The sequence below is a fragment of the Bicyclus anynana genome, chromosome 18, assembly GCF_947172395.1.
Source record: "Bicyclus anynana chromosome 18, ilBicAnyn1.1, whole genome shotgun sequence".
Taxonomy (NCBI): domain Eukaryota; kingdom Metazoa; phylum Arthropoda; class Insecta; order Lepidoptera; family Nymphalidae; genus Bicyclus; species Bicyclus anynana.
This window is the reverse complement of record NC_069100.1, coordinates 1,603,695-1,630,802: the sequence shown is the minus strand read 5'-3', so window position 1 is coordinate 1,630,802 and position 27,108 is coordinate 1,603,695. Positions and strand designations below refer to the sequence as shown.

General features: G+C 36.9%; 2 protein-coding genes across 3 annotated transcripts in view; one reads left to right on the top strand and one right to left on the bottom strand.

Annotated features, from left to right (window-relative positions):
* Nucleotides 1-8,687, bottom strand: part of LOC112046074 (tyrosine-protein kinase receptor) — a 55,510-nt gene extending 46,823 nt beyond the window's left edge. For both annotated transcript variants that reach the window (XR_008251641.1, XM_052886786.1), the window contains exon 1: nt 6,966-8,687. Coding sequence is in view for 1 of the 2 variants with exons in the window: in XM_052886786.1 (XP_052742746.1) it covers nt 6,966-7,566 (601 nt within the window). In the remaining variant the exon portion in view is untranslated. The remainder of the gene's footprint in view (nt 1-6,965) is intronic.
* A 159-nt stretch (nt 8,688-8,846) lies between these two features.
* On the top strand, nt 8,847-27,108 carry LOC112046087 (transmembrane channel-like protein 7). Its single transcript, XM_052886788.1, has 5 exons — nt 8,847-9,001; nt 17,290-17,487; nt 18,172-18,279; nt 19,170-19,270; nt 19,622-27,108. The coding sequence occupies exons 2-5, from the start codon at nt 17,307-17,309 to the stop codon at nt 21,611-21,613; spliced, it is 2,382 nt and encodes a 793-aa protein (XP_052742748.1). The 5' UTR covers nt 8,847-9,001; nt 17,290-17,306; the 3' UTR covers nt 21,614-27,108.

Genomic DNA, 27,108 nt, shown 5'->3' with positions numbered 1-27,108 from the left:
CAAAGTCGGTTTTAAATTGTTCAAGCGATTAGCCCGGATTAACAGAATGCAGAATTTTTTAAAGTACGTTTAAGCTTTAGTATTGTATGGCGATGCCAAGTGTATTAAGTCAAGACGTACCTATGTATATTAATATTGTAAAGAGTTTGTTTGTTCGCTTGAACGCGCTAATCTCAGGAACTACCTACTGGTCCGATTTGAAAAAATATTTTATTGTTAGATAGCCCATTTATCGAGGAAAGCTATTCGCTATATATTATCAGCTAGTCTATAATATAGATTTTGGTTTCTCAGAATTTTTTTACACACCCCTTTCGATTTCTACACGACATCGTACCGGAACGCTAAATTGCTTGGCGGTGCGTCTTGGTAGGATGGGAACTAGCCAATCCAGCAAGGAAAAAGCCGAAGCCTCCCACCAGCCAGACCTGGACCATTTATGAAAACCTTAATCAGCCCAGCCGGGGATCGAATCCATGACCTCTGTCTTGTAAATCCACAACGCGTACCACTGCGCCACAGAAGCCGTCAAACGAACCACATATCTAGCCATTTTTAATTAGGTATACTAATTATAATTAATTTAAGTTAGATCATCAACAACAACAGCCGGTATTCATCTACTGCTGGACATAGGCCTTTCCGAGAGCGCGCCACCACACACGATCCTCCGCCTTCCTCGTCCAGCCACTTCCCACTACCTTCTTGATGTCGTCGGACCATCTAGCTGGAGGGCGTCCAGCTCAGAGCTTGCTGGTACGTGGTCTGCACTCCAGAACACGTCTACCCTAGCGGACATCTGTTTTGCGATAGATATGGCCCGCCCACTGCCACTTCAGATTCGATTATTTTCGTTCTCCTACAGATTTCCTCGTTTCGGACTTTATCCTTCAGAGAGACTCCTAACATAGCCCTCTCCATATAGCCCAGTCATTTTAGGGGTCAACCTCGGAATGAGAGATAATAAGCTATAAAATTTTGTTTCAAAAGTCACAAATGATACCGTGTCCTGAGCTTATTATGATGAGCTTATTATCTCTCATTCCGAGGTTGACATCTTTTTTTATCTAATATAACTGGGCTAATAGCTCGCTGAGCGACTTTAAATTTGTGGATAAGGCCAATCGTCAGTGACCACGTTTCCGCTCCATACGTCATCACATTATTAAAAACTTTTGTCTTCAGGCTTTGGGCTATTGACGATAGTAGATAGATTGGTAGTTAGTTCATACCTATATTTACTTTATTGTTTGGATATTTTTTACGGAACACGTAACTACCAAGGTAAAATTCAGTGTTCCGCGGGTTTTGTGAAGAACTGATATTCAATATTCACGCGTGTGAAGTCGCGGGCGTCTGCTATAACTTAAGAGCGCGCAGCGCGTCGGTACGATATGGATAAAATTCGAAGCGAGACGCCGAATTATGACTTTCACGTGAGTGAAAAGCACGGAGCGATTGACGCGCGACGCAAATTTTATGACGTGAGCGCCAAAACCATTTTTACCTAATTTCAAATAAATTAAACAACATAACGAAAAACAAAATGGCCATGTTCAAGATATATACCTAATTTTCTGTACAAAACAAAAATTTAAGAAAATAAGTTTGCTTTTCCTGAGATTGAAAACAAAATGTGAGCAAAACATGTATTTTTCAAAAAAATAAACTATCGAGAAAAGTTTTACGAATTGTGTATTTTGTATAGTCATAACGAAGCTAACACTTTGAAATATCATTTACCCAAATATCAGGCTCCTAACTTTTCCAGAATCTGAGATCCAGAACCATTTGTAACGACCAAATTACATATTGCACACTCTTAATAAGTTAGATGAAATCATTAGTTGGACAAGAGTGAATGTCCTCGTCCAGACAAAGGGAAGTCGTGGGCGGTGAAATAATGATCAAACAATTGGTACAATTCTTTCTACTTGTGTTTATACTTGCACTAATAGAATAAAGCTTACAATAAATCAAAATCATTTTTATTAGGCAGGTAAAAACTCGTTGGTCCAATGGTTAGACCATGCCGGTTCGGATCTCAAGGTCCCGTGTTCAAGTGTATTTGTATTAAGATATGAAATGTGTATTGAATTTTTCTTTTGCCAATAAATTCAGGAAAGGGCTGGATTTAGGCAGTGGCGTAGCGTGCTTTGGAGGGGCCCTGTATCAAAATTAGTTGGGAGCCCAAATTAATGAAGATTTCTTACAAAAGAAACAAAAATATGTTCGCTTAAAATAAATATGAGTGACTTTTGAGCGCACGCTTAAACCAGAAAAAAAAAATTAAAAAGAAATTGTGGATTACCTATATTTTACTAATTTTGTTGATCAATCAGTTTTACAATGCTGCAGCTACTGTAATTAAGTTTTTAAAGATCTGATTTTTATTAAACATTACGGATTAAATTACCATTCCCAAATGGACAAATGGTGTATCTACCATTTGCGTTTTATCCAATAATTACGGGACACCCTGTATGTAGTTTTTACACTTCACAACACAGCTCGTCATTGTAGACAATATTTAGGTATTTGGTATGTGTTACGAAAGTTAAATAACGAAAGTTATTTAACTTTCGTTCCCAGTTTTGATGCACTAGTGCCCTTTTTTTTAGTTAGTTAAGTTAAGTTAGTTAGTCCTTGACTACAATCTCACCTGATGATAAGTGATGATACAGTCTAAGATGGAAGCGGGCTAACTTGTTAGGAGGAGGATGAAAATCCACACCCCTTTCGGTTTCTGTACGGCATCGTACCGGAACGCTAAATCGCTTGGCGGTACGTCTTTGCCGGTAGGGTGGTAACTAGCCACGGCCGAAGCCTCCCACCAGCCAAATTAAAAACCTGGACAAATTAAGAACATTTCAATCTGCCCAGCCGGGGATCGAACCCAGGACCTCCGTCTTGTATATCCACCGCGCATACGACTGCGCCACGGAGGCCGTCAAAGGCTCTGTCTTTAATATAAAAATATATCGTTGTAGTTGCCGTGGTAATTACATTCATTAAGACTAATGCTGTTGTTATATTTCGCATTTGCATCGGATTTTTATTGACCTGTTACTTTTAACTCCGATAGACAACAAAAAAATTAGTGGGATTTATCGTTATAATTAAAAAATTAAAATGTAGTTTGATTTTTACGCGATTTTTCACAAATCGGATTAAATTTTGACCGACTTAGTTTTTTGGGGACTACACACACATCTGTATTTAGCTCCAAAGTAAGACCCCTTGCGGCTTGCGCCGCACGGTTGTATAATGAGATCAAAGTCAAAGTCAAAAGTCAAAATTTATTTATTTAAATTAATGGCTTACTAAATTAACTAGAATACTTACTACGTCGTTTTCTGTTTTTACGAATTTCCTAAAGAAATTGAAACCGAAACTATTTTTTTTCCAAACAGATATGTCCCGGTACTTATAAGTGATCTAGAACAGCCTGCATCTTCGCTTCAATGTATAGTCCTCTTCATCAAAGAAGTCCCCAAGACGCGGCGCTAATGTCTTAAATGGCGCTCATTTCATTCGGTTGGTTTGGTAGTCTTATTGTGTATTTGTGTAAGGCGCTGTCAATTTTAGTTTTTGACTTTTGACGGCCACCGTGGCGCAGTGGTATGCGCGGTGGATTTACAAGACGGAGGTCCTGGGTTTTCTTAATTGGTCCAGGTCTGGCTGCTTCGGCCGTGGCTAGTCACCACCCTACCGACAAAGACGTACCGCCAAGCGATTTAGCGTTCCGGTACGATGTCGTGTAGAAACCGAAAGGAGTGTGGATTTTCATCCTCCTCCTAACAAGTTAGCCTGCTTCCATCTTAGACTGCATCATCACTTACCATCAGGTGAGATTGTAGTCAAGGGCTAAAAAAAAAGGCCGTTTTCTATTTTTACGAACTTTCCTAAATAAACTGAAACCGAAACTAATTTTTTGGGTGTCTTATTGTGATTTGTGTACGGCGCACAATTTTAGTTTAGGTTTTCAGGAAAAGGACTCTATCACCCTGTTGAGTTGGTCGGTGTGAGACATACCCTAAACTAATCTAATAGTATACATTTTATGTAAGCTCTTTGCACCGTTTGGTACTGCTGAGGCAATAAGCTAGGTACTTAATTATATCGAAATTACAGATCGTATAGATTGAGACAAGTATGAGACAAGTGTAGGTAGGCGAGTAAATACAGTCTTGAAAACATCGATCGTGGAAAATAAGTAATTTTGCAATCTACGAGTAGGTGGGTAATACCTTCCTACCCTTATCGATTTTATTTTTCTGCAGTATCGTAGGGAATAAATAAACAAGGTTTAAAATAGCCGTTACGTCAGATCTCAAGAAAACAAACAATATTTGTTTACTTAGTAGTTTTTTGTTCTTTACAAGTAAGCCCTTGACCTTGACTATAATCTCACCTGATTGTAAGTGATGATGCAATCTAAGATGGAAGCGGAACTTGTTAGGAGGATGAAAATCCACTCTTTTAGGTTTTCTACACGACAATCTCCTTTAACCCTTTGAAAAATCTAGAAACATTAAATACAAAATTTCAACCCCTTCTGATTTTATTTTCGCAACAACATGCATCATAAAACCTCCTTCGTATTATAGTCTCAAATCGTGCCAGTTTCATTTGAATTCATTCAATAGTTTCAGCGTAATGCCCGGTCGACAAAAAGGCGAAAAGACAAACAGTCAAAAAATAAAAAAATATATATTTTGGCTTCAACGTTGATTATACGAATACGATATAATGCCATCCAACAAAAAACTGACCCTGTTACAGATTTACAATAGAGCTCGTGCGGATTAACTTGACACCTGGCTCGAATGATGTTTGTACTGTGTTTGTATGGATGTGTTTGGTTGCCAGGTGTTATGTTAATGCACACGGGTTATAAGTATACTTATTACCTAGATAGATTATTTTTTTTATTTAACTATTGAGTTTCTTGACGTAACAAGACAAAACGATAAGTCGGTAACAAAAAATAAAAAAAAAAATAATTTCAGTCAGTAAAATTAACAGTTTATTTACCATTAGGCCAATAGTCCACCACGCCCTATGCGGATTGGCAGACTTCACACCTCAGACCATTTATTGTATAGGACCTGCCTCGCTAGACGTTACTTTTCTGTCAAAGTATATGATCAACGATCTAATGCGATTATAAAAACTGTCTCTATAGAATCGATGTTAAATAGTTGTAATCGTGTTCGTCCGTTAAAGAGCTCCGTAAAAATACGTTTTTGTGTAATTGAATTGTGTAAAAAACGGGCAAAAACTTCTAGTTTAGTATAAGATATATACAAAATCTAAGCTCGTTTTCCTCAGAAAATGACAGACAATTTTGTTTGTGACTATGAGTGCGATACAGGTCCTTCTATAATTGGTCTGAGCTTCACACACACAAAGAATTAAGAAAATTCTCTGGTATGCAGGTTTCCTCACGACGTTTTTCCTTCACCGTTTGTGACACATCATATTTAATTTCTTAAAATGCACACAACTGAATAGTTGTAGGTGTATGCCCCGGATCGGATTCGAAACCACACCCTCCGGAATCGGAGACAGAGGTCATATCCACTGGGCTGTCACGGCTCTTATGTCATTTTACTGACTGGAATTAATAATCGTACTATACGCGAAATAAGCCGCGTCGGGATAAACTCGTAGTCAAAACATAGCAACAGGGTATGTACGGAACACGTCCTACAGCTCGTGAGGATTAACTTGACTCCTGGCTCGAACGATGTTAGTATACTGTGTGAATGGTTGTGTTTGGTAGCCAGGTGTCAAGTTAATGCACACGAGTTATATAAATATTGCAGTGACTATTAAAGTTTAAGTCACTATTCATTTAATTTAATTAACACTATCGAAACGTCAGCTGGCCTATTCTCTATTTTGGTCTTTATTATCGACCTATTAAAATAAACATCAAATAGACAAAATGTAATTTACCTACTGTGTAATATTCACCAGTAAACACCGGATGGCATTTTTACATAGAATCTCAATTTCGTATATGTCAACTAGACGTCACGACATCACCAACGTCAAAGATAGAGAATTAACCTGTTGGTAATAATATTTTAAGCTAATGACAATAATAATAATAATAATTAGTCGAAAACTTAAAATTAAACTTCCAAATGCGAAAACACCATATAAACATTACGAACCCTAGGAGCAATAAGAAAAACCCGAGCACCAGAGGGTAGGACGGTGAAATATATTTCACGAACTATTTTTATACCAAAAATTCAAAAAAATCATCGAAGTCAACGTCGAAATTCATTATTGTGTTATGATTATGAAAAAATGGTAGTAATTAAAGTCGAAAACTTAAAATTAATTATGAGGGTTCCAATCGCCTTGGCGCGCTATCCCGATAAGAGCCCACAATAAAGTCAGAGAGAAAATATATTAAACGTACTAACTTATCCGTTTGATACTATCAGGTGTGTGTTTTTGTTTCAGCTTTTTCGAAAAAGTAAAAATAAAAACGTTATTGAGTGTATTCCAACCTACTAGTCTTCTGTTATTTTGTTTGGTGTTTGCTACCATAATACATTGAATTTGACATTGTTTAACGCTTTACGTGAAAATTAAAAAAAAAGCAATGTAGTGCGAATATAAATCAACCCATATTCCGCCAGTTTATTTACTCTGCAAGCAAAGATCATTTCAAAACCAAAAAAAAGCCGCAAGTGGTGGGTGGTGGGAGGCTTCAGCCGTGGCTAGTTACCACCCTACCGGCAAAGACGTACCGCCAAGCAATTTAGCGTTCCGGTACGATGTCGTGTAGAAACCGAAAGGGGTGTGGATTTTCATCCTCCTCCTAACAAGTTAGCCCGCTTCCATCTTAGACTGCATCATCACTTACCATCAGGTGAGATTGTAGTCAAGGGCTAACTTGTAAAGAATAAAAAAAAATTAAAAAAAAAGTCTCCATTTCTCACCTTCCTGCTTCCCATCAGCATCGAACGCCGGTCCAGAGAACCTCAGTCCCCTGGTAGTGATGTTCAGCTCTGCGACGTCTCCCGCGTTCACCACCCCGAACCCTAACCCGTGGCTCGACACCGTGGTGTTCCACTGCCACATGCAAATGTCCGACCCGTTCCGCCTCTCGAAGTTACAGAACACGCCGGTCACTTGCGGCACGAAGCTGTTGTCGGTCGGCGGCACGTACTGGGATAAGTCCTGAGCACGGAGCACCTTCATCTTGTGCGCCAGAGAGTTAGTGTCGTTGTCGGAATAAATCTTCTGCTTCACAGCGATCGCGCCTTCGTTATCGTTCATCATGTCGTCGTGTCTACGGCTCATTTCCAGGAATTTGTTCAAATTTTGTTTCCGCCTCCGCCCGCTGGCCGGGTCGGTTCTATTCATCAGGTTGCTCAGCTTCTGGAACGATCCGCGCACCGGTTCGGGCAGCGCGGATCGGGAGCGCTGGACCTCCTTTTTCTCCTCCAAGGCCTTCGCCTTAGCTTTCGCTTGGATCTCATAGTCCGCGTACACGACGGCGAGTACGATCAGAGCTAACAGTACTTTGTCGAGCGCCATTAGGGGGAGATTAGATCGCGGGTGTCAGGGCATCTCGCGCCACGGCACGGCATAACAAACGTTCAGTTTACGATGTCACGGCGAGCGACGCGACCCACTGTTGGACGGCCGCCAGTTCGCACTCGCTGGCCACTCGCACATCTTAGTGAAACGATTCACGCAATCCCGTCCTCCATGCCACTGCACGGTAATATGGAGGTGCGTACGAACGGCACGAACACCGGACTCGAACCACTTGTTCAGACCGAGACGATACTAGGTCTGTTTTAAATCGCTCGTCGCGCGTTACATCCGCAATTTTTCAATTTCCACCGCTAAAATTGCGTTTTATCTCGGCCTCTATATCGAGGTACGTACATCGATGACTGCCGTGCGGAGCCAGCGCCGCGGCGGGAGCGACGGGAACTAGACGCCCGTACACCGAAATAATCATTACTTTTCGCGAGATGCGATCTTGGAGCGTCTGAAGGGATGCTGCGCAGGTGTCGGCCCGCTTCTAGCCCGTTCCCGGGTTTTCGCGCAGGATGTGTCGGCGGCAGACACCGGATGCAGCATTGGTTTAAATCGAGCCCGCTAGCTACGAGCCTGCGTGATTAGTCGATCCGCGAACGGGACAGCCGCCTATTGGCCGGTGTGCAAAATGCCGCGAAATCCAGCCAATCCCGTATTCACCGGATATTGCATCGAGGAAATTTCCTCAGAGATTTGTTTACGCGAGCGATAGACAGTCGTCGTTTTTTGAGGGCGATCCTGAGGAAATTACATTGACTGCGACTTTCAGGATCACGATTTGATCAAATTTTCACGGGGAAATTTATCACGGAGAAACCTTTGATGTTTCAATTTAATTTCCCTGCGTAAAAATTATTTTAAAAATAAACAATCTTGTTACTACTTAAGAATAATATATATTTAATGGGATTTAAATATAATAGTTCTTTTTAGAACTTGAAATAAAACAAAAAAAAATATAAGAAAAATATACAAAAAAATAGGTACATTTCCAGACAACAATGAACATGACAGTTGGCCGTTGCCCGCTATTCGTCGAAAAGGAACATGCGTTCCGAAACAGATATTTTAACATCTCGTTTTAAAATTAGTCGTGGATTTCACAAAAACTGAAGAGGAAGTAAAATCTTTGTTTGAAATAACATGAGATTTACTAATAGAAATTCATATAATCTATGAAAATGTCTACTTAGCGTCAAAATGGGATTTTCTAAAGAAATGTTCTGTAGTAGGTTTCTGAACGTATCACAGTCGTACAGCACACCACTCCTACTGGATTATTTTGGTCTGTCTGCAAGACTCATTAAAAAAATGCATTAGTGATAAAAGTTCGTGCTCTATGTTTATAATGCTGAACTTTAACCGTGAAATAAGATTAATATGACTGAAGATGGATACCAGATGATTATTCCACAACATTAGGGTGAGTTAAATAATTTAATAAATTTTCTTTGCTTGTAAAACGAATAAGAAAAAAAACAAATTGCTAATGTTTAGACAAGATTATCCATTCGAAATAATTGTTTCATTTTTATAGAACGATTGGTATGTAAGATATCTGTTTGAAATTGTGTCTAAGGGTTGTTTATGTTGACGCATAATTTGTTTACGTTAGCATAGAATCACATATTCTGTGAATATTTCAACACGAAAATGCACCAGTTACCGTTTTAACAACCTTAGATTTAATTTATGTATGTAAATACAAGAGTCCTTATTTTTTAAAACTTAAATAAACACTACTCAACCAAAGGGATAAAAAAAAAACAAAAATCAAATCAAATTTGGAACAAATATTTTAAAGAATACAATACAGTCATATTTCGTAAGTATGCAATTTGACTTTTATAACTATTCCAACTAGATTATAAGAAAATATAAAAAAATCTATATTAGCTTGACTCATAGCTTAATGTTACTCATTAGTTATTCACTGATGCTTTGTCCTGGAACCCATTAAATTATTTTTATTATTTTTCCTGACAGATTTATGTGAAAAATATTGCCCTTATCTGTATTTGATAGTTTTTCTGTATTCTGAGTTGTTACCATTTGGTATAATTTACTTTTTAATACTTACCAATTTTTTTTTTAATCAGTGACTTTTTAAAAAGAAAAATGTTTTTAAAAATAAATGAATATCTTAATGCTCCTCCTCATTATAAGCATTGTTTATAAGATTACTGTCTTCTGGCCCTTGATCAGACAGCCAATGAAATCTTTTTCAGTAACACTAACAAGTGTTACTGAAAAAGTAACACCTGTGAAGAAAAAATAGACTACACTATCACAATGAAAGAGATTATATTATTTCCAATTGTACTGCCATTGGTTGAATTTTCTCTATTTCTCTTCAAGAGATTATCTAATTGGTCACATGTTATTGCCACAGTTGTGGGTCAAAGCTTTATACTGTAAGATTATAGGTGTATATAGGAGGGGGCCCACCCTAGGTAATAATCCTAGATACACCAATGTGTAAGATGATAAACTAAACTAACTATCAGAACAATAATGGTTGCCACAACATTAGACATTAAACAGAAGTTAGATTTTATTTTTACATCAACACATTTAAAATTATGACTCATAATTCTTATGAATTCAGGTATTTAATCATTATTTGTCAGCAAGTTATATAGGGCTGACATTGTGGCTATGAATTTCATATACCTTTCACTTACAAGATTAATGTATCACACAGATATAGTATTGGAGTATTTGGCTAAGTCAGTACTGCCATCAACCTTCCGAACCGATGGTAGAGTCTTAACAAATAGATCAAATTGACATTTCAAAAGTGTTTATGTCTCACAAGAAAAGTTCAATATCATGCACTTTTTTAATTTTGACTCATAATTGTTATGAATTCATGTTTCTAAACATTATTTGTCAGCAAGGTATATAGACATTGTGGCAATGAATTTATATACCTTTCACCTACAAGATTAATATATATACAGATGTAATATTACAGTGTTTGACTAAGGATATCTCACAAGAAAAGAAAAGTTCAATAAGATGTACGCACATTTTAAATTTTGACCAATAATTCTTATGAATTCAGGTTTCTATACTTAATATAAATACTTAAAATCTCGCTGAATGTCTCAAGACAGATTGCAGGAGTATTGAGAGACTAAAAACTAAAAAAAAAAAAGGTTTCTATACTATTTTCAACGATAAGAAATACTAGAGGCATTGAATTATTATGTACATATGTAGTACTATGTAGTAATTCAATGACTAGAGGTAAACGCGAGTGGTCATGTACACGAAGCGACCTAGTACACGATGTCTACCTCTTTCTATCTTGTTTATTTGCTATCTGCCGCACGGTTCACAGCTGGAATTCAGTTTGTGTACATCTGGTATTTCTTCTCGTTGGGACCACTATATTCATATTTGTCAGAAACTTATTTCTTTGTGACTCACATTGTGACTATCATATACCTTTCAACCTACAAAATTAATATATCATACAAATATATATAATATTTGGCTAAGGCAGTACTGCCGTCAATCTTCCTTCCGAACCTGTGGTAGAGTCTACAAATAGTCGACCTTATTGTTCCAAAATATAATATACTTACTCATAAGAGATTGAAAAGGCACAGTGCAGCACATTGGCTTTTAGATTTGACAGCAAAAGAGGACAGAAACCCTCTTAGTGGAGGGAACTGCTCTGCTCAAATCACATGAAGAATACCATACATACACAATCACAATTGAAAGGCTCATTGTTATGTGATATTGATTGCTAAGACACAAAAAAACATAAGAAAAAAAAAATATGCATCAAGGCCGAAATCTAAAACCTCTTGACCAGAAGCTACATAGACCAACCACTGGACCTAAGAGGCAGTTATACAATTTTCCGGTTTTTTTTTATATTTGCAACCAGTGTCTTATCACTTAATGACTATAAAACCATTATCAGCCAATAACATGTAATTTAGATGTACAATAAAATAGGTCGATTTTCTTTCTACAAACGCTAACGCTTCGAAAACTAACAGAATGTATGGGAATGACAGATACTATCAACAACTTGATCATGTGACATGTTGATAGTGATTGTTATTCCCATACATTCTTTAATTTTCGATGCGTTAGCGTCTGTAGGAAGAGAACTGACGTGCGACATGGCTAGGCACTGTAGTGCTTTTCTTCTGATTATAATAAAAATGTTATCTTTTTTAAATATTACCAGTATTCCCTATCATCTTTACTTAGTCATAAAGACTGTGTAGAGAAAGGAGTGAATACAAAATCCTACCAACAGGCCTGCTGGCCATTCATTGCAGTCTTAAGATGACTAATTTGTAGCGGCGAAGAGTTCATGCAAGCCAATTCCTACCGGGTTACCTTTAAGAATCCATGCATATTCATTATTTTTAAACTTATTTCGTGGTTGTTCATTATGAATGTTATTTAAACGGGTACGGGATCGTACCGTGCAAGTGGGTCGAAATATCGAAATTAAAAATCTCGTCTTTTTATTGTGGTATGTACCCGTTTAAATAACATTCATATTCATTGTTGTACTGTATCTAGATATATGAGACACCTGAGTTTGTGTCATGCTGTATGAATTTCCTTTTCTTTGGGAAGGCTTACCTACATCTAAATCCAACCTTCGCCGCTGCTAACTTGTGCCGCATTATTAGAAAGAACCTTTTAATAAGCTGTCCAGTGATGTTCATGTAAACTGTACAGCAATTTCTTGGGTAACTCTAATACTCTGATTTGAAAATTCCCTTTTCAAAGGTAGAAGTTGAAAAAAAATTGTTGTACCATCATACTATCTGACATGGTGAACTTTGTATCACCAGATATCACAAACATTCCCATATAAAGTATCTATATATCTATTGTTTTAATTTAATACTTCCATGTTACTTTGAGATTTCCCTATTCTAAATATATTTATTATAAAAAATCTAAAAATATTTATTATAAAAAATCTAAAAACCCTTCCCTCCGTTTGTGTTATAGCAAAAAAACAGCAAATATTACACAAATAGCTCTAATCATTTTTGTGTTTTAGTGAGACCAACAGACAGTATTGAATGTTTATTATGTATTCATATATGATTATGAAAGATAAAATTATAATCTTCTAAAACACACAAAACAATGTATGTATGATTCATTAGAAATGTGTTATCATATCATAGCTATCTATATAACTTAAATGACGTATGTTTTGGAAATACCACTATAATAAATAGAAAATTATCTATACACAATTTCTATTTATTTCATTCGATAATTTCGATTTCGTTGTGTAGTATGATTTAAACGAGAAGAGATTCATATTAAATCATACTAGTAGACGCCGCGCGGTTTCACTCGTGGTTCCCGTTCCCGTAACAATAGGGGGATAAAATATAACCTATAGCCTTCCTCGATAAATCGACTATCTAACACTGAAAGAATTGTTTAAATCGGACCAGCAGTTCCTGAGATTAGCGCGTTCAAACAAATAAACAAACTCTACAGCTTTATAATATTAGTATAGATTCCTACTGGTTACATATACATACTTAGTAATTTTTTTTCTATGATCTTTAGTAGTTTTTACTTCCAGTTTTTAAGATTAGTTTTTTTTATTCTTTACAAGTTAGCCCTTGACTACAATCTCACCTGATGGTAAGTGATGATGCAGTCTAAGATGGAAGCGGGCAGACTTGTTAGGAGGAGGATGAAAATCCACACCCCTTTCGGTTTCTACACGGCATCGTACCGGAACGCTAAATCGCTTGGCGGTACGTCTTTGTCGGTAGGGTGGTAACTAGCCACGGCCGAAGCCTTCCACCAGCCAGACCTGGACAAATTAAGAAAATCTCAATCGTCCCAGCCGGGGATCGAACCCAGGACCTCCGTTTTGTAAATCCACCGCGCATACCACTGCGCCACGGAGGCCGTCAAAAGATTAGTTTTTTTTACCAGTATCTCGTTTACGTATTGACCTTCATTCGAGTTGTAATTCACGAACCTGTTGATATGACTCATTGAGTTCAACTCTGAATCACCACTTACCGCTCGTTAAAGTGGGTAAAAGTTACAGTATACCCACTTGATGATAAACAGGTTATTAGTTACTAGCTTTTGTTCCCAGCTTCGCCTGTAGACGGCCGAACGGTGCAATGTACCTATACTTCAGCCTTTCTTGATGAGTACTGTTTACCAACAAACATCACTAGGCATTTCACACCTAATAATAATTATAATTAAGTTGTTCTTAAATTAATGAAAATAAATTTGATTAATAAGCTTAGAACAATTAGATATGGTTAATATATTCTATATAACATTTTATAAACAAACCATACATAATCTATACTTCTATACTTCTATACTTTCTATACTAATATTATAAAGAGGTAAAGTTTGTAAGTTTGTAAGTTTGTCACATTTTTTAAATGGGGTAATCTTCGGAACTACTGGTCCGATTTTAAAAATTTTTTCACCAGTAGAATGCTACATTATCGGGGAGTGCTATAGGCTATATTTTATATTGGTATCATATATATTTGCCGAGTTATCACAGTTTTTGTCATACAGGTCGGACTGAAAATCCTCTTAAACAGACTTATTCGCATGCGCTGCCTTAACTATTGTGTAAAATTGAAATTAATGTATAGAGACTTTATGTATCTTTAAAAGTTCTACAAAAAAGTCCGCGACACCATATATCTATCTTCTATATATTAGCAGATATAGTACCTTTTGTGTTTTACAAATTATTAATTTTATATACTTAGGTTTACGTCATTATTTATACAACTAAACTTTAATCCTTATTAAAATAAATTATTTAATAATCACAAGGATATTATGGAGATAAGATTTGCCCTTTACAGTATGTTAATTACTTAAATAGTTTCGGAGATAATACAAAATTTCTAAAAGACGCAGAAATTCCGCTACATGACGCCCCGCGCTTTCAATTACGTAGTTCCCGTTCCCGTGTGAATATGGGGATCAAACATAGCCTATGACACTCGCAAATAACGTAGCTTTCTATTGGTAAAACAATTTTCCAAATCGGTCCAGTAGATCCAGAGATTACCCCACTTTAGTTTCTTGGGAAATAGTCTTTTGTTCATCGCACCACGCTCAAAGGGCAGGACCGATTTTGCTAAAGGTAGGGGAAGGGTAGGGGTAAGGTAGGGAAGGTGTAGGGTACGAGTAGGTTAGGGTAGGGTAGGGGTAGTGTAGGGGTAGGGTAGAAGTAGGGGTACGATAGGGAAGGGTAGGATAGAGGTAGGGTAGGGAAGGGGTAGGGTACGAGTAGGGTAGGGTACGGGTAGGGTAGAGTACGGGTAGGGTATGGGTAGGGTATGGGTAGGGTAAGGGTAGGGTAGAGTTAAGGCAGGGGTAGGGTAGGGTTAGGGTTAGCGGTAGGGTAAGGGAAAAGTAGGGGCACAGTAGGGTTGGGTAGGTTTAGGTAGGGAGTAGGGTAAGGTAGGGGTAGGGAAGATGTGTACCTAAGTAAAAGCGAAAGCGAAAGCATGACCGCTATCACACTAATATTTTAAAGACGAAAGTTTGTGTGTGTGTGTGTATGTTTGTTCCTCCTTTACGCTGCGGCTGCTAAAGCAATTTGGATGAAATTTGGAATGGAATTAGATTTTATTCTGGATTAACACATAGGCTACTTTTCATCCCGGAAAAATCCATGGTTTCCGAGGAATTTCTAAAAAAACTAATTTTACGCGGACGAAGTCGCGGGCGTCCGCTAGTTTAATATAAATAAGTTATGAAATGACATGCGTTTTCTACCTTCATTTCTAATTTCTTTGTTTGTAAACAGTACTCATCAAAAAAGGCTGTATAGGTATGATTTCAAAAAAATTTCGATGTACAAAAATTTACCTGTTACAACTTTATTATAAGTACCTATACGAGTAAATCGTAGGATGCAGACTATATGACGTTTCGGAACATAGCTTCGCAATACAACATTTTAGATATCAGCGGTAACGTAGGGGCGCGACGGCAGGGCATCACCGCGCGCTGAGATGAGCGCCACGTCTTGTTTCGCGATGAGAGAAAAACAAATGTCGACCAACAGTGGCGGAATCGCAAATATTACTTTTTCTTTCGTGGTGTTAGCATGAAAGAGAGCGCGATATTACAACTCCGCCGCTGTAGAGACGAATTCGAATTCGTCTGAAAACATCGTTACAAAATAGTTCTTAAAACTCTGTTGGAGGAGACAGGGGAATATTCGACGTACGTTAAATTAAATATATGTTTTATATGTGTAAAAAACATATAATTTTCATTATAAGTATTTATTAACTTTCACAACAAATATTCTACAAGTAAGATTAATAGCTGGATAATCTGGATAATAATGTATAATTTTAATTGATTATTATGAAAGTAATCGCATATTTTGTTAAGATTTATTGGCAATAAGCCTAAATTCATCGCAGTTAAACAACGCAGCTAATTGGCAATTTTTTTTACAATCACAAAGCTATCCAATAAGCCCTTGAATATGATAATTTGTGTTATCTACAAACATGATTATACTTAGATTAACAATATTGCAGTAGGTATACAGCTGGTCAACTTTGTATCAGTCTATTTGTTGTCATCAGTTTGTTGTGTCTTCTAATACTGACACGAGAACGAAAATAATGTAAAGAAAATAAAAGGCTTGTGTTACTTACTGACTTGCGTCTTCAGTGATTTGTTCCTGAATTGAATAGAACTGTCTTCTGTACAAAAAAAAAATAAAAACGAAAATAGTGTTAACATACATGCTCATCATCGGCTCAGTCCTGAGAATGAGTCTCAAAATGAGAAGGGTTACGCCATGATCTAGTGTGGATTTGGGAACTTCACAACTTTGAAAACATTATGGAGATTTTCAGGCATGCAGGTACCCTCACGATGTAACTAAATAAAATTATAAAAACACTTTACTCACTGAAAACTTAAAAGTACCGTGTACTTTTTGATAAAATACGGGATTAAAACAGAATTAACTTTTTCTCCCTGCCACACGATGTACCCGGCGCCCTGATGGTGAATTCGTGGAGTGCTAAGATATTTGAAATGAAATGAAATGAAAAATAAAAATATTTCGTCTCTGATTCATTATTTCTTACTTACCTACTTACTTGAGGCTTTAGGTTATACTTCCATGAAATTGTTATATTATATCTTGGCTTGTATATACTTGTATGTAGAAGATAAATGTGACCATATTTTTTCGTAAAGCAACATTTGACAGTATGGTATATCTAGCCCCAAACCCCCCTCTTTTACAATAGAATAAGACTCCATCTTATTCTATTGTAAAAGACCCGTATACAAAATAAAGTATTGATGATGAAAATGATGACTTGATACTAATAAAGTTTCAATAGCTCAAGACTGGACTCATCACCAGATATCAAGAGCCTATGGTTCAATCTCCGCTCGCTGGACTTATGTCGTATTCACTTTTCAATTACTAGTAAGCGCAGTGTTGGCCGACCTGCCACCAGGTGGACAGACGACATCAAGCGAGTCGCAGGGATTCGCTGGATGCAGGTGGCTCAGTATCGTGATGTTTGGAAGTCCCTACAAAAGGCCTATGTCCTGCAGTGGACGTCCATCGGCTGATATGATGATGATGATGACTTTAATTTGAGGGAAATAGGAATATTGTGGGAGTTAGTATTCTTGAAAGAATCTTTGTTCCAGATAAAATGACATAAACAATGTCAGGTGGCAACTCCAAGAACAAGGTGCGCTCGAAGCGGCAGGAGGGCTGGGAGGAGGCCGGCGGGGAGTTCTACCAGGAGCTGTACCCCGGCGGCGAGCAGGAGCTGTTCGAGAACCTGCAGAGAGCTGACGCGGCCAAGCTCGCCACGCTGCTGCCTTCCAAACAGGCTAGGAACAGTAAGTGTCACATACATTACAACTAATAACATGAATAGTTAAAAAACTAAAAAATAAGCTTGATACCCATATATATATAACCCATGGGAGTGCATTTATAGCCTGTCTGCCGTATTGGATTTAAGTCACGTGACCATTTTTTTTCGTATTCCTGACAGCAAACCCTTTCATTTGATAACCATATCGTAGGGGTGGATTTCAAACAGCCAGTCTGCTATCTTGGGGAGTCCGCCATATTGGATTTGTAATGACGTTTATTAGCATGTATGTCATCAGAACTCAGAGCGTGTGCAAAATTTCATCCTAATCAAAGATCGGGAAGTGGGAATTGAGATTTCAAGATTTTCTTGCATAATTACAAGTGATGCTAATAAGGTGTTAACCTACCATACTAAGGAACCCTAAAAATTCAGACAGAATAGACAATAGAAAGGTTTCAGTAGGCCTAGGGTGCGCCAACACATATCTCGTGATAGGAGAACTACTCGTATAGTCGTCCAAAAGAGGCGAAATCAAATATAGCGCTCTGTCTCATCCCATTGCAATGCAACGAAAGAGAAAGCGATATTTTCGATTTTACCACTATTAATCAACAATCTTGTTTTTCTCGCCACGAAATATCGCACATCCTAGAGCTCTTTTAAAGGGAGCCCTGCTTGATCCTGTAAATGTTCGTGTTCCCAGCGACCACAGTGAAGCGGGTGCGCTCTCAGAATGAGCGGCGACAGTCAACGTACGCGCGCACCACGCAGAGTCGGGACATACACCTGTCCATGCTGCCGGACTTATCAGGTTCATTATTTAGTTAACTTCTTCTTAACTGACAACGTCATCATCAATAGCCATTATTCATCCACTGCTGGACTATGTGCAGCACCAGCCCACTCTTTTTTACCCAACTGCGTCAGAAGGATGGTAATGTTTTCGAAAATTATCAAAAAGCATATATTGGAACTATCGAAGTAAAATTTACTAACTAGAATGTATTCAAGTCAGGAATGACATACTTAGTTATATTTAAAATAAAAGGTCCGTCTTAAAGAAACTAAAAAGTTCGAAAAAAGAACATTACTATAATGTTTTTTTTGGCTCTTTGCATCCAATTGATGCCAGGCACCTTGCGGAGGTCGTCGCTCCACCTAGTGTGGATGCGCCCCACACTCTGCTTAGCGAGACGCGATCTCCACTCAAGGACCTTACGACTCCAATGACCAGAGGTTATCTGATAGACATGACCGCTGCCACTTCAATGCCTTGCTACCCCTGAGAATAGCTCTCAGTCGGTTACTATCGTTCTTTCATCGATAAATCAATTCGTTCCGGATTTTATCCCTCAAAAAGATTCCAAGCTACCTCTCTCCATAACAAGCTGAGCGACTTGGAAAACTCCAAGTCTCCAAGTGGACTAGCCTCGATGTCTTGTATGAATGTTGAATCGCCTCTCGCTTGCCATGAATGTCACATACATAAAGAGCAATGTTTTTTTTTATTCTATAAAAGATAGCCTTGACTACATTCTCACCTGATGGTAAGTGGTGATGCAATCTAAGATGGAAGCGGGTTAACTTGTTAGGAGGAAAATAAAAATCCACACCCCTTTCGGTTTCTATACACAACACCGTAACGGAACGTTAAATCGCAAATTTCACAATTTTTCAAAGTAATTTTTCCGCTCTTCGCAGAAAACTTATCGAATGAAGAACGAACATGGGAAGAGATCATGCAGATCAAGGCGATGCCGGTGCCGATGAACCAAAAGCGAGACATCAAGGCGAGACTGCAGGTTAGCTTTTGACACTATTTCTTTTAACTATTCTTTTTTATCCAACTACGAGGATGCCTTTGACAAACTCTTTTAATTTTATCAATTCATTTTACATTTCTAGACATGTTTCCTATCCTCTTTTCTCAACTCACTTCTACTATTTCCCCTCATACCATCTCCGCATTTCTCCCCGTTTTCCCCATTTCTTTTTCCCTGGCTTTGCCATGCTATTCCATAAATAGCGACTTCCCACTACTACTTCTTTTTGTTTTTCTTTTCTTTAATATACATACTATACTACTAAAGTTAAATCCCTACTTTTGTAAACAATGAATTGATACAGTAATTATCCTACTTTTTTGTTTCTAGAACGCCACAAAACTCCGTCTACAGGGCTTAGAACAGTTGCAATGGCGACAGCGCAAAGTGTGGCACAGATTCAGCATACGGTTCACGGAACTGGTGGGAAAGCTGGAGCTGTGGCAGACCTCGCTGCGGGAGATCGAGGGGAAATTCGGCACCGGCGTAGTCTCCTACTTTGTCTTCCTGAGATGGCTGCTGTTCCTCAACCTTGGGATATCCACTTTCGTGATAGTCTTCTTGATACTGCCCACAGTTTTGCTCGTCGAAGTCGACTACGAATGCGACGACTTCGCCGAGAACTCCACAATATGCTGCTCGCAAGCGTATTTGAGGCGGAATCTTACTGAGTTCAATGTTGTCGTGTCTTTCATCCAGGGTACAGGTTGGATGGAGAGGACGATTTTGTTCTACGGTGTCTACAGTGATCAAATGTATACGTATTATATCAACTCCTTGTGGCGCACGCAAATGTTCTACAACATGCCGCTGTCTTATATTCTAGTTCCGATTTCTTGGGCTCTGTTTTCTCTTATCGCTATAGTGAAGACCGCTGCAAAGGGGTTCAAGGAGCGTTTAGTCGAAAGCGAAGGACAATTCTACAAGTATTGTAACCTTGTGTTTGGTGGGTGGGATTTCTGTATACACAACGACAAATCCTCGAAAATTAAACACAAGGCTTTGTACAACGAAATCAAGGGTTGCTTGGAAGAGGAGAGGTTCAAAGAGGAGAAGCAGCTCCGCACCAGAGAGAGTCAGATCATGTTGCATTTAAAACGTTTGCTCATTCACATTGTGGTGTTCGTAATTTTAATAGCGTCCGGTATACTTATCTACGTTATATTTAACCATTCGATGGACAAATTGAACGAGGAACAAAATTCTCATCTGACCAATGAATTTGTTAACGACACGGAAAAATCTCTGCCTCTGCGCCAGTACAACGAGAGTTCATACTCGTTTGGACAGTTGCAGAACACGCTGCTAGAGTTTCTACCTTTCATAACTATAGTCGTCTTGAATATAATAGTGCCAGAGATTTTTAGCTATCTCATAAAATTCGAGAACTACATGCCAGCGAATACTATCATAATAGCCTTGTTGAGGACCGTTCTCTTGAGGCTGTCGTCTCTAGCGGTACTTTTAAGCCAAATATACATGCAAATAACGGATCCCGATAGGGTTAAATGCGCAAGTTTTTATGAGGAGTTCAGGATGGAATGTTGGGAGACGTACGTAGGTCAGCAATTGTACAAGTTAATATTAACGGATTTCGCCTTACAAATCGTGATGACTTTCATAATTAACTTGCCGAGAGCTTTTATAGCCAGGCATTCGAATAGCAGGTGTCTAAAAATCATCGGCACCCAAGACTTCTATCTCCCCAAACATGTTCTCGATATAGTTTATATTCAGACTATTATATGGATGGGATCATTTTTCTGTCCGTTTCTGCCTATAATTGGGACAATCTTTTGTTTTTTGATATTCTACGTAAAGAAGTTCACTTGCCTGACAAATTGTACTCCTTCGCCGATAGTGTACAAAGCGTCTAAATCTAAATCGTTGTTCATGTCGGTTCTGCTGCTAGGTTTTGTGATATCTATAATTCCCGTCGCGTATTCCGTGGCAGAGATTACACCATCTTGGAATTGCGGTCCGTTTCGAGGCTTCGGCACCGTTTGGGAGTTTGTTGTGGACACGTTTGAGGGTTTCCCTTTTGTGGTGCGGGAGATCGTCTTCCTGTTAGGGACGTCTACTTTCGCGGTGCCGGCTTTCGCTTTCCTGCTATTCTTTTTATATTATTACTGGGCGGTGGCTGCGGCTAATCGTCATATGGTTGAGGTGCTGAAAAACCAGTTAGTTTTGGAAGGTCACGACAAACAGTTTCTCCTGAATAGGCTGAGTGCGTTTATAAGGCAGCATCAGAAACGGTGCGAGAGGCGGAACAGAGCCAGTTTCGCTGACGACGACTCCTCTGTGCAGCACAGTTCTAGATAAAATAGCTGATTAGTTTAAACTTGTGATTTTCTCTGGATTACGTCTAGCTTGAAGTTTAAGGAGTATTTTTAAATTGTTTTTACCTTTCCACCTCAATGAATTCACATATTGTGTTGGTAGATGGCATTTTCAGTCACTTGCGGTCTGTGAATTTGTTTAGGTGTCAAGAAAAAATAATTTACTTATACACAATAGGATTTTTTATGAGATTGCTTTATCGGTGGCTTACTACCGTGAAAACCTTAATATAAAAGTTAAAAAATAACCATAAACTGTATTTTCGTGTGTAAATAACTTGCCATTTAAGAGATATAGTTTGGTTCCTCATTTGTCATATTTTAGTCAATCGTAATTCTAAGCCATTATGTCACAAGAGCGAAACTTACCAAAGAGCTGATGACGTCAATTGCATTTTTTGTGTTGCGTTTAAGTAGATGGAGATTTTATAACTACTATGTAGATCTGAGATGCTCGTCATAACATATTATCTCGAGACGAGAAATAGACAAATGTTAACCAATAGCGGTGCAATCGAAAATCTCTCTTTCATTGCGTTGGGACGAAAGGGAAGGCGATAAGGTCGCCTTTTGTACCCCGCTCTTTTTTCATTATATTATTCTATATTGTTTCTTTTGTTTTATTATTGTGGTGTATAAATCTTAATATATAAATGCGAAAGGTCATTCATCACGAAATCTCGAGTCCCGCATAACGTACAAACATGAAATTTGGCAGGGAGGCAGTTTGTAGTTAGTAGGTATCCACTGAGAACAAATTTTACGATAGGGCCGGATTAAAGAGGTCTAAAGGCTCTCGTAAATAATAAATACTTAAAGTGATATTTTAACTCTCCGCTATTGGTCGACAATATGTCTTTTTAGGCCAGCTGAAGGCCTAGCATGCAACCATTCTACGTATCTCGTGAAAAGAAATAGACAAAATGTCAACCAATAGCAGTGCGAATATCACTATCTCTTTCATTGCGTTAGGACTGGGACTACTCTGTAGCAATTGGTCGACATTTTGTCTATTTCTAGACTTAATGATGTAGTCGTATTCTTTGACATTCCTGTAATTTTATTATACACTAATCACAATATTTGCGTGATTGAGCTTCACTTGAATGGGGATGATGACTAGGTTTGAATATATTGATTTTTATGAGACATTCGGGTTAATGAGGTCAATATTAACTAATCTATACGTAAAAAACAAAGATTATCTGGATATAAAAAACAAAAATAATAGAATTTCAAAATCTAATAAAAATCTTTTATCGTTATTAAATGAAAATTCATACAGTTTTAGCTTTCTTACATTAAAAGTAACATTTTTCAATATATGAACTATAGACATAAACGCACAAAAATAACAAAGATATTGTAATTTTGTTTGAACGCCCATACAAATCGTTATGATCAACGACGTCATTAATTCGCACCATTTTGTATAGTACGTTTTTCAGGGATCCGCGGTAGCGCCGCAAATCTGACTCTTTAAATCCCTGTAGCTCCGAAAGTAATGATCTCAGATACCTAGTCACTTTTACAAAATTGCTTTACTATTAGCATTCTCCTAATTTATATACAATTTAAAAAACTGTCATCATCCCTATTGAGATGATTTGATTTAGAAAATACTTGTGACACTATCTTGTAAGATGATTGAGGTATGCTAACAAAATTATGTAATAACCAATTTTGGTGCTTTCATCTGTGTGTTGAAATCTTGATGTTCCTGTATATTCAAATCTTCTGGCAGTTTGACACTAATAGTCTTATAATTTAATGCGTATTTATTAACCTATTTTTACAGAGTTGTGTTTATGAAATTGGAATCTTTGCTTTTGTAGTCAACAACGAGGTGTTTTGAAACTAGTCGATTTATTTCCTTTTATGAATATTCGGTTCATATTCCTGTTTAGTTATTTTGTCATTTACAAGTCAATTTCGATAGTCTCTGTAAGTTTTTACTCTGCGTTATTAATCTTTAATAGGCTACTCGCCTGTTGTATAAAACTAAGAAGATTTTTTGCATAGAGGCAGTTTAGATGCCTAGAAACACTAATCACATTTTTATTTGTGAAAATAATCTCGTAATTGTAATATTTTTATAAAACAAAATTGTATTTTTATCACGTCACCGCAAACGCCAATCGTAAACTGTAACGTCATTCGCTACAGCATCGGTTTGTGATTGGCGCTAGCGGTGACGTGATATAATCACATCACTGCAAACGCCAATCATGCTGTTATCTTTATGAATGACGTCACTTGCTAATGTGTTGTATTTCGGCGGCAAAAATTTTACGTACATATTTTTTCATTTAAATAAAATTTTTACTGGTTATTATTGACGGGACAAAATAAAATATAGCTTATAATACTTCCATAATTCAGTTTAAACACTGTTTACAAAAGAGGCAAGTAGCCTATTGTACGTATTGTAAATTCCCATCTGATGTCAATGTAGACAACATACAGCTTTAGTATATATGCGGAATCGCGCAAAGTTAAGCCTTTGGCCTTGACCGAAGCCACAGCCGAAGTATCAGAGAGCAGCATCATAGTCTAAAATAATTCATAAGATCAATCGTACTGATTTAGGTAGTCCTCTTTTATTTCTACAATCCTAGTACTCGTATATCATCAATTAATAAAAATTGTACATAGCATTTATTAGTAAATATTAGATTATTTAGTTTAGAGATCTCATTATAATAAATGTAATAAATTAATTGTGTATTAAATAAAATATTAAGTAATATTTATATGTAATTGGTTTCTTTGAGGATTTGTTGTATGTATTTAATGTCAATTTTGTGAATTATTCCTATGGCTCTTCCTTTGTTCCTTTTACTATAATTTGTGATAAATCAATACTGTCAAAATTGACAAAAATACCAGCACGTAAATACGCGATTTTGATTTTTTACATAAAGAAACAAAATTACCCCTTTGCCCATAGACATAATTTAAAGTTCAGAGACCGTGAACTAAAAAATGACGCACCCTAATGCTACCAGATAGCGTATATACGTAAAAGCAGTCGCGCACACAGATGCACATATGAAGACAGACTGCCATTAATTTCTTAAATGTGGCTATCACTTCACACTCATATAGATAGTAGATACCAATTGAGCACCATTATCAAGGTGCTTCAGTTTTGACAGCTAAATACCGTCTGCCTATTATGTCAGTCTATGCTTTTGCCTATTGTATCTTTAAACTAAAAGCAGGATAAAGTACCTACTTTATTTTGAAAGATAATCTAAGTACTTGCTACTCTTTTCTACCATTTGTTCAGTTTGAAATTATAATCTAGATAATTATAAAAAAATACATTGTTGATTGAACGTATAAAATAACTACAAGATCGATTTGATTTTAACTTTATATTTTTCCGTTCTAGTCCATTGAAATGTTACATTTTTTAGGCCTTAGGCTGCGTTTTTTAGAGGACGCAATTTTATTTTTTTAATGTGTACGGGGGGTCAGTGAAAAGCTAAAACCAAGTTTGTGGGGACCACAATTGTCTCACGGCCGCCATCTTGAAGAAAGGGTTTATAAAACCTTAGCTATTGAATTAATGAAAAAATGTTTATTTGGTTATAACTTTTTTATTTATGATTCTACGACAAAAAGTTACTGGATCAAGTTGTAGAGAATTTAATTTCAAATCATCATCATCATCATCAACCAAAAATGTCAACATTTTTTTTTTATAACAAACAAATAGTTTAAGAGATATAACGTAAAAACCTTTTCAATCCCCTTATTTTCAAGATGGCGGCCGTGGGACAAGGGTGGGCCCCACAAACTTGCTTTTAGCTTTCAACTGACTCCCCACCCTTCACATCAATAAAATAAAATTACGTCCTCTAAAAAATGCAACCCCAATTTGTAACTTCTCAATGGACTATTCCGAATAAAATGACGGATGATTTTGAATCATGAAAAAAATTCAATATAGAAATATAATTTATTGAATGATAAAATGTTATTAAATAGATACGTTTTGTTAACAAATTATCTTTCTAAATTGTGTATGTATTAAACAGGATCTTAAAATCCATGCAAATTCAGGTATTTTGTATGAAATTGCCATAGATTTTGATACTTAGGTAATTAGAACAATTTTAGATAATTTGAAATTAGCCAAATCTAAACATAAGTTTGTTGTAATACGTAGATTGTAAATATTATAATGTAGTAATAAATCTAATGTATCTATTTATTTAATCAATCTATAACTAGACGATACCCATGACTGTGTTTCAGTTAACACAATATTCTTCCAACAATTTTCATTTCATTCGATCTCAATACTTCAACGCATAAGATGTTGCTCTAATCTAAGCTTTATGTACCTGTCAAAATTACATGAAAATACGTTTAGTATTTAAGAACCATTATGAAAAATATTTTATTTGACGACCACACGTTACGCTTGTGCAAAGTTAGTCCGGGATCCGGAGAACATTTTGTACAACTGATTAGTAACAAGCAAATTTTTCGTGAGTAGCTTCATCTCGGTGAGACGATCAACTTTTTTATTAACGAAAATTCTTGATTCTGTTTGCCAACTGAGTTACCGGGAAATAAAAATTTCAGAGCGTCGGAACGAGATGACGTACCACGCAATTTGTAGGATAATGTGGCTGTTAAATTGTATAACTATTGATTAAGCAACAGTAAAAAAAAGAGCTGGTTAGTAACAACTTTTAATAACCTCAATTAAACCCTTATACAAGTTGGGAGGAGGATAGAGTAACAAAAGTTGCTACTAATCAGATGTTTTTTTTACTGTTGATTAATAAATAGCTATACAACTGCCACAATGTCCTACAATTTTCGTGGTACATTATCTTGTTTCGACGTTCTGAAATTTTTATTTCCCGGTAACTCAGTTAGCTACCAGAATCAAGAATTTTCGTAAATAAAAAAGTTGATCGTCTCATCGAGATGAGGCTACTTATGAAAAATTAGCTTGTTAGTAATTACATGTTCTAGAGATCCCTGACTATGTAATGAAATGGAATTTTGAAATAATATAATTCAAATATAGTTCTGGACATTCAAAAAGACTAAAAAAATTTAGGTCTTGTGTAATTCTTCTTTAAATAGTTCCCTTTATAATTTCTGTAATAATATTCAACTGATTTATAATAATTAAACTTAATGTATGGAGAGAAGATTTGTTGACGACCAGTCTCGTACAAAACCGCGTTGTATGTAAAAAAGTTTTGTCATTGTACTATTGTAAAAATTAGGAAAAAATAAGTGGCAAATTATATAAATAATGCTGTAAAATTGTGTTTAAAAAATTTTGGTCGCGCGTTTTTGGTACGAGATCGGAAGTTAGTAAAAATCAGTAAAATAATTTAGTAAATAATATAATGTGTACACTATCATAATATAAATGTGGTTCATTACGTGATTCTAAATTAGGTGAAATTAGGTAAACGATAAAATATTTTCTTTTCTCGTTTA

What these genes read in the sequence shown, in the direction of transcription:
- LOC112046087 (XM_052886788.1), top strand. Translation starts at nt 17,307, where the DNA reads ATGTCAGGTGGCAACTCCAAGAACAAGGTGCGCTCGAAGCGGCAGGAG. An exon ending in CATGCTGCCGGACTTATCAG is followed by an intron (nt 18,280 to 19,169) that starts GTTCATTATTTA and finishes CGCTCTTCGCAG; the next exon opens with AAAACTTATCGAATGAAGAA. An exon ending in ACATCAAGGCGAGACTGCAG is followed by an intron (nt 19,271 to 19,621) that starts GTTAGCTTTTGA and finishes TTTTGTTTCTAG; the next exon opens with AACGCCACAAAACTCCGTCT.